Source organism: Mustela erminea, chromosome 1, assembly GCF_009829155.1.
Source record: "Mustela erminea isolate mMusErm1 chromosome 1, mMusErm1.Pri, whole genome shotgun sequence".
In the NCBI taxonomy this organism is placed as follows: domain Eukaryota; kingdom Metazoa; phylum Chordata; class Mammalia; order Carnivora; family Mustelidae; genus Mustela; species Mustela erminea.
In genome coordinates, this window is record NC_045614.1 from 209,095,792 (window position 1) to 209,109,311 (window position 13,520).

Below are 13,520 nucleotides of genomic sequence, written 5' to 3' on the forward strand. Positions count from 1 at the left end.
TTCATTTAATGCCTCCTGCTAGCTGAAGGCACGTCGGAGAACAATTTCAGTGAGTTCAGGAAATCGACTAGCAAGATCAGCTTTGAAATCAATATTCCCTCCAGAAGAGCTATGGAACACTTTTTAAGAGATTTTATTAATTTATTTGAGAGAGAGAGGAGAGGAGGAAGAACACAGGGGTAGGGGCAGAAGGAGAGGGAGAGAGAGAAATTCTCAAATTCTCTTAGAGCCCTGTTGCAGGACTCAATCCCATAACCCATGAGATCATGACCTGAGCCGAAATCCAGAGTTAGACGTTCAACCCACTGAGCCACCCAGGTGACCCTATGGGACAATTTTTAAACAAACCATAAAAATAAAAAAAAAATTTAAAAACCTTCTCTTTATTATTTTATTAGCACAACAACGTGCGTCATTTAATTCTTAGAGTGCAGTGCCCACCCCATGGCAGTCACCAGCTGGGTTCTTCACAGAGAATATCTCAATGAATCCTCACACTAAGTCACCATTTTGAGCGTTTACCCCTGAGTAATCCGTAAGTCATCGAGGTTTGGTATTTTGCCCAGATCTCATACCTACCAAATGGCAGAGCTGAGAGTTTAGTGAGAGTCCACGCCCCCGCCCCAGTCCCCCACTCCCCCACTCCACAACCTAGTGTATTGTTGCCAGGTGTCCCCAAGCCACCAGATTCATCCCATCTGGATGTCACAGTGCTTAGCTGCAAATGGCAGCCCCTCCCCTCCCAGCAGGATTAAGCAGAAAAGGGTTTTGTTACAGGACTCGGGCCCTTGTAGGAGGGCGGGAAAGTGGCTGGAGGTTGTTAGGAGCAGTGCCTGAAACGACACAGAAGAACTGACCTAGGGAGGAGAAGACTGAAGCTGCTGCTAAGTCGGGGACTTGGCCACCCCTGCAGGTGACCTTAATGCCACTTTATGCACCTGGGAGCCACCGCCTTCCTGCCGCAGCTGAGTGGGGCTTCTCCAGAGACCCAGCCTCGTTCTTTCCATGCTTCATTCTGATCCCTGTCCCCCAAGGACAGGTCTTGCCAGAGCCAGGGTCACGGGACCATTCGGGGGCATGTTTAAGGAAAGGAGGGCTCTTCTTTCCTGTGAAGAGCAGCTTCGAAGATCAGGCTTCCTGTGTTAGGAACCACATCCCCACTAGACGAATGACATCTACCACCATCAATACAGGTCCCTCGGAAGAGGAGAGGCAGCCAAAAGTAGAGCAGCCGTCAAGTTCATCTTTAAGCAAATCTCACTGAGAAGCTTTGGGGCTCAGCTGGGCAGTTCATGGTGTAAACTGTAGCTAGGTGGAGGGGACAATGCTATGGACCCAGGTTCACCCACAGAGATGAAAGCAGAGAGGTCCAGCTGTAAATTATAAAGCTGAGTCAACACTGGACCATACACTCCTTGCTAGAAGGTTCTCAGAGTACACCAGGAAGGACCCGCGCCACAACTGTTGAGTATGTCTCTCTCTCTCTCTCTTTTTTTTTTTTTTTTTTTGGTTTTTATTTATTTACTTGAGAGAAAGACAGACAGCATGAGCAGCAGAAGGAGAGGGACAAACAGACTCCCCTCTGAACCCAGAACCCAACACGGGTTGGATCCCAGGACCCTGAGATCATGACCTGAACCATCCAGGCGCCCCCTTTTGCTTAAAAGATTTTATTTGGAGTAGGTCTCTCTTATAACAATGTTAAACTTATTTGATAAATCTGTCCTGTTGAGATTCTCAGGTAGGACCAGAGGTAGCGGGGCTGGGGGACAGTGACATACATTAGTCATCTAGGGAAGCTGTGGGTCCTCAAAGAGGAAGCCAGACCTCTGAAACTGGTCTCGGCAGGAAAGAAAATTCCGTAGTTCTTAGTTTCCTAAATCTAGACTTGGGGGAGTGGAGGCATGCTGAGGGCACCCGAGGGTTCTCTCAGAGGCGGGAGAACGGTGGGTTCTGCCCCTACAGCAGGTTGAGGACTGGGCTCAGAGATGAACAGAGGAGGGCCACAGGCCAGGCTCTTCTGCCCCAGGACTGCTTTCCCCTTGCCTATGTCATCCCAAGCCTTGAAGGAAGCTGTAGTTTGATGGGGCAGTCTGGTCTCAGCTGGGCAAGAAGTATTATGCCACATTTGTGGGTCTGCCTGAAGGCCAGGGGAGGAGTGGGAGGTCAGTGTCCCCTGCCTGGAACCAGGGTGGTGGTGGCAGCAGTAAGAGTGAGGAAAATGAGTAACTGGGGGTTACATTTGGGGCTGAGGGGTCCATATGTCCCCCCTCAGTGATTTCTGATCATCCGGATGGTGGAATGGTGGCTTCCCTTTCAGGACTTCGACAAATATACGCTGAATGAACAGAACATCGTTGAAGAGGAAACGCAACCCTTCTAGGAACAGCAAACCAGCGTGAGGGGTGCCTGAGAAGTACCGAGGAGGTCTCAAATGGTCGCTGGGTCCCAGTGATGGTGGTCCCAGGCAGCTAGCAGCAGGGAAGGGCATCAGGAAGCAGCAGGCCCTGATTGTACAGCCAAGGTCACAGATGACTCCCATCTCTGTGAGGCACCCCAATGCCAAGTGCAGAGCTCTGTCCAGGTGGCTCCATGAAGAAAAGGAATAGTACTGCAACTGTTCTAGAAAATTAAGAGCCCTCAGGTACCAAACCGGCCTCAGGTACACAAAACAAGGGCATAAACCATTTCACATGGCTGGGAGCCAAAAGTCACTGGGATTTGAGGCTGTATGCTCAGGATGTTGGGCCAGGGTCCTGGTCCTAGAGTCTGAAGAAAGGAGCCCTGGAATTCAAGGTTAGGAATCAGGCAGTGTTTGATGCAAGGCTGTTCAGGAGTTGTTCAGACATTACCACTACATCTGAAAAAGTGGCCAAGTTAGAAGGTGAAACACTGACAGTAAAAGGTCAAGTCTGCCTCAGAGGAAAAGGAAGCATCAGATCACAATTCAAGAAACACTGACCAACCGGCCAAAATCTTTTCTCTGGCCTGAAACTTAGTTCCTTAAATTAGTGAATGTTTTTTCACTGAGTGAATTTGCCTTCTTCACAAGAAAATCTGTTTACAGCTTTTATATCATCAATCAAAAAGATAAAAAGCATTTATTCAGGTGGTCAGTCAAAAATACGGTTATTATTCTTAGTGGTTATTTATATAACAAGAGACCATTGGATAACCATTAAAATGAACTTTATTAACCTTATTAATACAGACAACATTTACAAACATAAGGCGTGGTGTGCTGAAATTCAGGATTTACTAGTGCTTTCTGATAACTTTACCTTTCTGTCACCCAATATTGAAAATGGTTTCCTTTGTTTGTTTTTAATAGACATTTATTTTACTGGGGGAGAGAGAGCACAAGCAGGGGGAGCGGCAGGCAGAGGGAGAGGGAGAAGCGGGCTCCCCACCAAGCAGAAAGCCCAACGCGGGGCCCGATCCCAGGAACTTGGGATCATGACCTGTGCCAAAAGCAGATGCCCAACGACTGAACCACTCAGGCGCCCCAAAATGGTTTCCTTTGTATTATGTTGCCGCAATGCAACTTGGCGTCATGCATCTAATTCCCATTCTTTTTTTTTTTTTTTAAGATTTTATTTATTTATTTGACAGATCATAAGCAGGCAGAGAGGCAAGCAGAGAGAGAGGAGGAAGCAGGTTCCCTGCTGAGCAGAAAGCCCGATGCGGGGCTCGATCCCAGGACCCTGGGATCATGACCTGAGCCTAAGGCAGAGGCTTTAACCCACTGAGCCACTCAGGTGCCCTCTAATTCCCATTCTTAACAAGATTCACAGAATCCTAGTCTTTTAAAATGTTTTATAACTATACTTCTTATTATGTAGCTACATTTCCTACTGGTCACAATTCTGTTTAGAGTAATAACATCATTGGAGAAGGCACATAACTCATTCAGTAAAATAATCACATGTAATACCAATTAATTACCCCATCACCTAAGCAGAAGGCTCTGACATTTCCTCGGAAGATGCAGTTTTACTGAACCATCACGCACTTTACAAAATAATTTGTTCTTTCAAAATCAGAGTGGCAAGTACCCCTTTTGAACCACATCCATAAGCCCGCACTTGGAGTTCAATAAGGAAACAGATCTCCCTTTGAACACTTGGTGTTCTTCTAGTAGCCCAACTCTGTGGCTAACGTAATTACACAAACTTTAAAAAGTCAGATTTTTTTGAAAGTGGATGGAACACAACAATCTCACGAATGTCAATCTCTAGTCATTTGCCAAAAGTGCAAACTGGAGCAAAATTCAGACACCTTTTCATTCATGAAAGAGTTCCTTAGACCAGAAATTGGATCCCTACACCGAGATTTTCATATGGAAAAAGCCCCTGGGGAATCTGTAACATGACACAGAAAGGCTTCAGGTAGACTTAGCGATGAAGCCAGAAATGAAACCTCAAGTTTCCACTGAGCCCAAGGAGTTTTTTTTTTTTTTTTTTACCTCCAAAGATGCAGAAAATATACCCAAACTCTTTAAAAGTGGCCACTAGAATCTACTTCTAGAACAGCTATATCAACAAGCTTGGCTGATGGATTTGTACAGCTAACATAATGAAGTTAGGCAAGAAAAAGTACAACTCGGGTATTTCGTGGTTTTTTGTTTTGTTTTGTTTTGTTTTGATTCAGTATCCACAAAGACGGTTTATAAAAAAAAGAAGAGTGCAATAAATCCATTAGGCTAATTTCCTGATCATAACATTTCCACCCGCATAAAGAATGTCCTGAAAGTCTTAGAACAATTGTAAGCTTTAATAACTCAGGGATATGTATGTAGCAAGCTTGCAAAAAAACATTCATCATTTGAAAGTTTGCTTGCCTACAGTCCATTCCTTAGTTTTGTGACTTCTGATAATACTTTTTAAGGCTTGCTTGTTAAAGTTGTTTGCTGCAGTAGCTATGTTTGAAGATGGCAACAGCCAACTGTCTTTTGAGTTATTAGAGCTGAAAACTGCACCAAGACTTTCTGGAATGCCCTTTATATGACTCCCCTTCTGAGTCCTTGTCCTAATTCATTTCACCCATGACTGACATCTATACTCCAGAATGGGTTTGTTTTCCTAGAAGTTCCCTTCTTTTCCTGCAACGTCCTCAGAGCAAAGCTGGTCGAACATGTCTCAGGCTCGGTTTCTTACAGCTTTCTCCCTCACGCATCCCTGGAGATGTGATTAGTTTTGAAAAAAGTACAGAGATTCAGAGTTCTCATCACTTGTGTTACCACAGTATATCTCAGCTTCTAAGTGTGACATCAGTACAACCGAAAATGGTTTGAGGCAGTACTGTGAATATTTAAGTGGTCATGTTTTAATAAATTTCCACACATTCATCCAGTTAAAAAAACCTGTCTTGACTTCAGGTGTTTTCTCCCTTTCTCCCCGATCAATGTTGTTTGGGTTTTTATTTGTGACTTCTTCTGCTCTTACAAGGGTCTCATATACTTCCTGGGCTCTGGCAATTTCTTTCTGTGCATCAAAATGGACTTTTTGCCAGGTCAGGAGGGGAACAATCAAATTAAAATCATTAATTCGCTTGTTTAGTTTTCTGATGTTTTCTTGAAACTGCTCACAAACTTGGGTCCACTGTTTCTGTTCAGTTGGTGTCATGGGATTCCCAAGTTTTTTCCTGGATGCTAAGATCGCCTCTCTGAGTTGATCAATGGTATCCTTTATTTCCTTTTGCATTAGGATCCATTCTGGTTGATATCCATTATCTATCAGTATTCTGTTCAGGTTGTGAGTCATGGGATCAATATATGAACAGCCAGAAAATTTTTTTAGAGGTTTTCCCTTCCCACTGAGGTTATCAAAGTCTCCTTTGGCCATTGACTCCTGAATGAGATCCTCTACTAAACGCTCTATAGCCTGAGTTATCTTTTGTTCTTTACTCTGCCTCACATCTTTAACAATTAAACTGTCCACGAAATACTGGCTTTGTAGCTTCTGCTTCTGATACTCCATGACTTGCTCAGTTGCACGGTCAGCTCGAAACTGCCTATACTGCTTCTCTCGTTGACTCGGAGTTCCAAAACCAATACCTTCAAAACTTAAATAATGCCGGTGTTGGGGTGTTTTGTATTTGAATTTGTCTTCTTCTTCCTCTGCTTCTTCAACTTTATTCTGTCGGGCATTTGTTTGTTCTAGCACGTGGGAAAGCACCTTCCGATAAGCTTCTTCGATCCTTACAAATGTTGCCGAATCCGCAGCATCAGAGCCACTGTCCGGATGGTATTGCTTGGCAAGCTTATGAAAAGATTCCCTGACATCATCCGCAGAGCAACCTTCATCCAGATTTAGCAGCCTATAATATTCTCGCATCTTCTTTTTGGATATATGAGTTGACACTGCTCTGTGTCTAATGACACCAAGATACGGGAGCATTTTCTGTCTATTAGATATCACTGGAACATTTATCAGATGAGACCTTAAGATTTGAGCCATTGTCACATACGTCATGTTCATAATCTTCCCAGTGATAGTCTACAAACGGACAACAAATAGTGAAGGAAGTTGTATTATCAGCAATCTCCTATTTTCAGCAATAAGGAAATTACAGGTACGATAAGGGGCAGTATTTTTCTAATGCTGCTGCCAAATGTTTATAGCTATATTTCACATATGTTAGCAGAGAAATTGAAGCTGATGATGCTTAGTATTAACATATTGTGATATAATCTGGATTCTACTCCTCACTAAGCAACCACAGAATTTCAGAGCTGGCAGGTTTTTAGAGATCTCATCCAGTCTTCCCATTTTAAGAGAAAATGTCGGCCCCCAAGATAAAGCAACATAACTCAGTCACAGAGCAAAGTGTAAGGAAAATGGTTAGGGTTAGGGCACAATAAGGTTTTGCGTAATTCTCTGTATCCCCAGCAAATTATCAACTTCATCACGGCCACTGCATCTTTAGTGTAAAACTGTCTTCATCATTTCGAGGGGTCTTCTCATGAAACTTACACACATGAAACAGAGAACGGGAGCAAGTATGTACGTAGCCTGACACTAAACTGAATAGAAATCAAGTGTCCCAAAGCTCCCTACCTTACCAAGGAGATGTTTGCTACATGCTAGAAAACCGAGATGAAATCTGGGCCCTCCAGACACGTTAGCTGTTATTTCTTAAAACTCATGGTCTAGAAGAAGAGAACTTACAACTAGATAATGGCAATTAATGCCAGAAGTGGTTTAATCAGAAGTGGGATTTTGACGTACAAACGCTAGAACCGAGCTCCTGGGGACCCCAAGTTTCTGGACAGTTGGGGTCAAGGGCTTTATAGTTTGGATGGTGGAGGCTGAGCCCCGGGTGGCCAAGACCCGGCAGTGCTCAGTCCCGAGGGACACGCCCCGCTCCGCCCCCTACTCACCTTCACAGCCTTGGGAAGGGGCTTAGCGGCTCCCGCCCCCAAGCTGCGCCTCTGCGCATGCGTGCGCGGTCTTGCCCTTCGCTCTCCGCGGGTCTCCCTGCGCAGGGGGAGTGTCTCCGCTGGACTAGACCATCTGTCGTCTTACCGTGAGGGGACCACAGTGGGTACAGAGGACAGAGTCGGACCTAATCGGGACAGAGGTCCTACTTTAACAGGGAACCCAGGAATCTCTCCTAAAATGAACTCTACCCTGGGGGACACAGGCGGGAGGGCTCGGAAGGCTCCAACCCGCCCCCACTCCCACCAGCAGCGGGGGCGGGGGCGGGGGGGGTCCGGCCGATGGGGATTGTGGGAGATGTAGTTCGGGGGGAAGTGAGGCACGCGGCGGCCTTCGCCAGGTGCCTACGCCTACGCCTTCCCAGGAGGAGGGGGGCGGGGCCGAAGTGTGGCGGGGGCCGGAACCGGGGTGGGCATCCTCCATTGCAGGGTGTGGTGAGTGTAGGTTGGCAACCTTGAAGTCGCTGTGGTTCGGGGGCGACGGCCCTCGGTAACGTGCTTTTGGGAAGGGTCGACAAGGTCGTTTGCCCGAACAGGTCTAAACAGCCTCTTCCGGGTCTGCAGATGGGGCGCGAGCGCAGACCTGAACGTTCTGCCCCACCCAGAAGCGTCTCGCTGACCCGGGCGAGAAACCTGGTCTTCGTTAATTCAGCAAGTACTTACTGGGCAGCTCGCCTAGCCAGGCGTTGGTAGGTAGGGGTTGAGGACAGTCGAGATCCAGATCAAAACAGGGGTCTCCTGGCTTTTGAGCTCAGCCACTGTCAAGGGGATTTCCTGTTTCCCCCTCCTGAACGGGGAGATGATTTTTTAAAAAAGAAAAAACAGAGAAAGGCAGAAAACTGCTTTTCTCTCTGTGTCTGTTTACCAGTAAAATAAGGGTACCAATAAATGGTAAGTGTATATTTAGCACTTTTTGTCAGCTGCTGTGCTAAGTGCTTCATGTATAATCTCTTTTAATCCTTACAACAGCCCTGTAAATGTATTTTCCTCATTTTACGTACGATGAAATAATAATTGCATAAAACGCACTGAATTTTTGTGAGAGTTGCACAAGATATGTAAGCCACTTTGCAAAATGCCTGGCGCATTAAGCAATGTATTCTATTATGACGGTATTTCCTAAAAGGAGCCAGAAATAGGTACTGGCCTTTCTAAGCTTCTGAATGAGACAATGTAACAAGAAGTTGCTACCTCCTATGTAGTTGCACAGAGAAAGACAAATACGGATGCAGAGGGATTTCCTTATAAGCAAACAACTGTAGAGTTCTGTGTGAAGCAAAGTAGTGTTTCTACAGAGCTAACTTTTCTGGCCAGCATCTTAAACACAGCATTAAAGTGGAAAAGAATGCATAAACACAGCTTTAAAAACTACTCGTATATTTATAGCACTTTGCGTTTTGAAAGCACTCATCATAAATCTCATTTTGATGTTTGCACTTTAGCACTATAGTTAAGTGCCTTTTGTAAGTTACTAGAACTGTCAGTCAGTTTCTCTCAAAAAGTGTCAGTTTTATAGCATGATTGTGTACTTGTAGAAAGCGAATTGGAGTTGGCTGCTTAATCCAGTAGGAACACTTGCAGCTGCAAAATGCAAACCAGCTAACTGATTGGGGGAATTACTTCTCTCATGTATAAGAAATATGAAGGTAGCCAGCTTCTGGGTATTGTATTGGTTCACCTACCAAGAGTTGCCACATTTGCTTTACCATTCTTTCCCTCTATATATGTGCCTTTTTTTTTTTTTAAACATTTATTTATTTGACAGCACAAGTAGGCAGAGCAGCAGATCGAAGGAGACGGAGAAGCAGGCTACCCACTGAACAAAGGGCCCGATGCAGATCTTGATCTCCGGGGATTATGGGATCATGACCTGAGCAGAAGGCCAGTGCTTTACCGACTGAGACACCCAGGTGCCCCCCCTTTTTTTTCTTTTTAAGATTTTTTTTTTTAGATAATCACTACATCCAGCGTAGGGCTTGAACTCATAACCCTGAGATCAGGAATCTTGGGCTCCACCGACTGAGCCAGCCAGGTCCCCCAAAGGCTCTGTTTTAATCCACATCTTTTTTCCTTCTCTTTTATTTGCTTATTCTGTGATAATTGCAAAGAAACTGATTTATTGCCCATAAGTTACCATAGGAACCCAAAAAATTACACTTCCTGAAGCTTGACTTGTGGTTCGGTCTGCATCTTAAAACCACATATTGTCCTATGACGCTTGCAAATGGTAACTTCTAGAGCTACAGTTCCTAGAACCACCATGAATATGCTTTTCTTTCTGGGTGCCATCTTTTTAAAAATTATTTTTCATTTTTCTGTTTTTATTTTAAGTAGGCTCCACACCCAGGGTGGGGCTTGAACTCAAGACCCTGAGATGAAGAGTTGCATGCTGTATTGACAGCCAGCCAGGCACCCCTCTGGGTGCCATCTTCATTCATTTCTGTTTGCTGAAGAAGGAGTTTGATGCTGGGGTGTCTTGGTGGCTCAGTCAGTTAAGAGTCTGCCTTCAGCTCAGGTCATGATCCTGCCATCCAGGGTGGATCCCCACGTCAGGTTCCCTGCCTGCCTCCCTGTGCTTCTGCCTGCCCTCTGCCCCCACTCATGCTCTCTCTCCCAAGTAAATAAGTAAAATCTTAAAAAAAAAAGAAAAGAAAAGAAAAAAAGAAAAGTTTGATGTAGAGTGTCAGCTTTTTTCTTTTTTTTAGGCTCTAATTTATTTGTCAGAGAGAGCAGGCTCCCTGCTCAGTTCGGGGCTCAATCCCAGAACCCTGGGATTAAGACCCTAGTGGAAGGCAGACACTTGAGAACTGAGCCACCCCGGTGTCCCTACAGTATTAGCTTTCAAAGAAAGAAGTCAGTGGTTGGGCGCCTGGGTGGCTCAGTGGGTTAAGCCTCTGCCTTTGGCTCAGGTCATGATCTCAGGGTCCTGGGATTGAGCCCCCCATCAAGCGCTCTGCACAGTGGGGAGCCTGCTTCCCCCTCTCTCTGTGCCTGCCTCTCTGTGTACTTGTGATCTCTGTCTGTCAAATAAATAAATAAATAAAATCTTAAAAAAAAAAAAAAGGCAGCAGTGGCTAATCTGCACGACAATACTCTAAACTCTAGGGGGGTGGTAGGGAAAGGTAGCGTGGGAAAGAGAAGATTCACATTCATTTGGATATATTCTCCTTTTCCCCTCCTCCAAGCTAGGTAAACCAGTTATCAAAGCCTCCTGTATGGGCCACACATAGGGTCTGTGGGACTTTACCAGGGGTGCACTGCCCTCCCCACAGCCCCAGACGTTTGATTTTCATTTTTAGCATGGAATTAATATGGTGATTTAGAATTGTCACTTGAGCCGGAATTGTTTTGCATTTGACTGCTGCTGCTGACCTACAGCACTTTCTGTTCCTTGAAATTGGTGAATAATGTATATACCTCCCTCTAATTGCAGGCCACTAGGCGGGGGTCAACAAATGTACAATATCAGTCTGGGAGCCGAGATCTGAATGGTTTCTAACCCAGATTGCATTTACTCACCACGTTCATTTCAAACTGCTTTACAGCACAGCTGCTCTCTGCTTTTCTCACCCTGCAGAATTTGTTTCCAGCTTTATTGAGGTCTAATTGACAAAAATTGTGTATATTTAAGGTGTTCAATATATTTAAGGTATCCAATTTGATAATTTGATATGTGTATATATTGTGAAGTAATCACCACAATCAAGGGAAATATCAAGCTAATTAACGGTATCCATCACCTCACATGGTTACCCTTCCTTTTCTTTCTTTTTTTTAAAGATCTCTGAGCGGAGAGCCCGATGCGGGGCTTGATCCCAGGACTCCAGGATCATGACCTGAGCCGAAGGCAGAAGCTTTAACCCACTGAGCCACCCAGGCACCCCTCTTTTTTTTTTTTTTTTTGGTAAAAACACATAAGATCTATTCCTCGCCTAGCAAAATTCAAGTAAACAACACAGAATTGTTAACTATAGTCCGTCTAGATGTTATAATAAGTTAAAAAAACAGTATATGGGGACGCCTGGGTGGCTCGGTCAGTTGGGCATTTGCTGTCAGCTCAGGTCATGATCCCAGGGACCCGGATCAAGCCCCACGTTGGGCTTTCTGCTCAGCCTCTCACCCCGCTCGTGCTGTCTCTCTCTTTTTCTCAAATGAATACAATCTTTTCTTTTAAAAAAAAAGACCAGGGCACCTGGGTGGCTCAGTGAGTTAAGCCTTTGCCTTTGGCTCAGGTCATGATCTCAGGGTCCTGGGATCGAGTCCCGCATCAGGTTCTCTGCTTGGCAGAGAGCAGGGAGCCTGCTCTCTCTCTGCCTGCTTGTGATCTCTATCAAATAAATAAATAAAATCTTTAAAAAAAAAATGTAAAAAGACCAATATATGGAGGGTGAGCCTCCCTCCTTTCACTGCTTACCAGCTGTCCCAGTTGTCAAACATTTGAGCAACAAAACTCTAAACACATTAAAACTGTCATATTAACACTATTTGCTTGAAAATAATCTAAGGGGGCACCTGAGTTGCTCAGTGGGTTAAAGCCTTTGCCATCGGCTCAGGTCATGATCCCAGGGTCCTGGGATCAAGCCCCGCATCGGGCTCTCTGCTTAGCAGGCAACCTGCTTTCTCCTCTCTCTCTCTCTGCCTGCCTCTCCGCCTACTTGTGATCTCTGTCAAATAAATAAATAAAATCTTTAAAAAAGAAAGAAAGAAAGAAAAAGAATCTAAGATGCGTTATAGCAAGAACAGGTTTTAAGGCAAATCTAATTCCAAAACAGCTTTGCAATGTGAGGCTGCTTCCGCTGAAAAAGCTCACTCTCTAGAAATGCGCCCTGAACGCCCTTTTCATCTTAGGGCTCGTCCAGAGACACCTCAGGCTCTGGTGAGGTCATACTGGATCATTTGGTCTGAGCTGTTCTCCATGGAAGAGCACAGGAAATGAGTATGTAAATCTAGTTTGTTACCCAAACTTCTTTTGAAGGTGCCCTTCCTGATTAAATAGCATTTCTTACATTAAATGAAATGTAATAATTTCTGTTCTTTCCTTGACAGCGCGGTTTAATTATCTACTCTGGGAGATATCCATAGTGAGTGAGTGTTTCTGTCTTTGTTCTTAGGAAATACATGTTGAAATATTTATGGAGAAAGGGATATGATGTCTGCAAATTACTCTCCAGTGACTTAGAAATAAATGCATGTACAGGGCAAGGGAGAAAGAACAAACAATAAACCAGATGGAGTGAAATGTTATTCGGAAAATCTGGGGAAAGATGATTTGGAAGGTTTTTGTATTGCAACTATTCTGCTTAGGCACTTTTTAACTTTTTAAAAAGAATTTATTTATAATTGCCAGAAATTGGAAGGAACCAAGATGTCCTTCAGCAAAAGAAACTGTGGTTTGTACATACAATAAAATATCATTCAGTGATAAAAAGTAATTGAGCTGTCAGGCCTCGAAAAGATAAGAAAGAGGGGCACCTAGGTGGCTCAGTGGGTTAAAGCCTCTGCCTTCGACTCAGGTCATGGTCTCAAGGGTTCTGGGATCGAGCCCTACTTCGGGCTCTCGGCTCAGCAGGGAGCCTACTTCCCCCTCTCTCTCTGCCTGTCTCTCTGCCTACTTGTGATCTCTGTGTCAAATAAATAAATAAAGCCTTAAAAAAAAAAAGAAAAGAAAAGGAAGAACTTTAAATGCAAATTGCTGAGTGAAAGAAACTGATCTGAAAAGGCTCTATATATGATTCTAACTATATAAAACTATAAAAATCATTTTAAGAAATCAGTAGATTAAAGATAGGCAAAAAGGACTTGACTAGACATCTCTCCAAAGAAGGCATTCGAAGGGCCACAAGTAATCACAGAGAAGCTCAGCACCACTGATCCTGGTGAAAGGAAATCAAACCCACAGTGAGTTAGCACCTCACACGCATTAGGACAGCAGCTATCAGACAGAACAAAACAAAATAACAAGTGGTGAGGATGTGGAGAAGCTGGAGCCCTTAAGAGAAAATAAAATGGGGGAAACATTTTTTTTTTTTAAAGATTTTATTTATTTATTTGACAGAGATCACAAGTAGGCAGAGAGGCAGGC

At 44.4% G+C, this 13,520-nt stretch overlaps 1 protein-coding gene across 2 annotated transcripts; it reads right to left on the reverse strand.

Moving 5' to 3' along the window:
• Positions 1 to 4,136: 4,136 nt before the first annotated feature.
• On the reverse strand, positions 4,137 to 7,983 carry DNAJC28 (DnaJ heat shock protein family (Hsp40) member C28). 2 transcript variants are annotated; one of them, XM_032354038.1, is made up of 3 exons: positions 7,893 to 7,983; positions 7,382 to 7,566; positions 4,137 to 6,497 (listed from the first exon to the last, which is right to left on the reverse strand). In XM_032354038.1, exon 3 carries the CDS (start codon positions 6,477 to 6,479, stop codon positions 5,319 to 5,321), a length of 1,161 nt encoding a protein of 386 aa, XP_032209929.1. In that variant the 5' UTR covers positions 6,480 to 6,497; positions 7,382 to 7,566; positions 7,893 to 7,983; the 3' UTR covers positions 4,137 to 5,318. The 2 variants fall into 2 exon arrangements, with proteins under 2 accessions (XP_032209929.1, XP_032209926.1); XM_032354035.1 differs by lacking the exon at positions 7,893 to 7,983 and having other exon boundaries at positions 7,382 to 7,697.
• Positions 7,984 to 13,520: the final 5,537 nt, after the last annotated feature.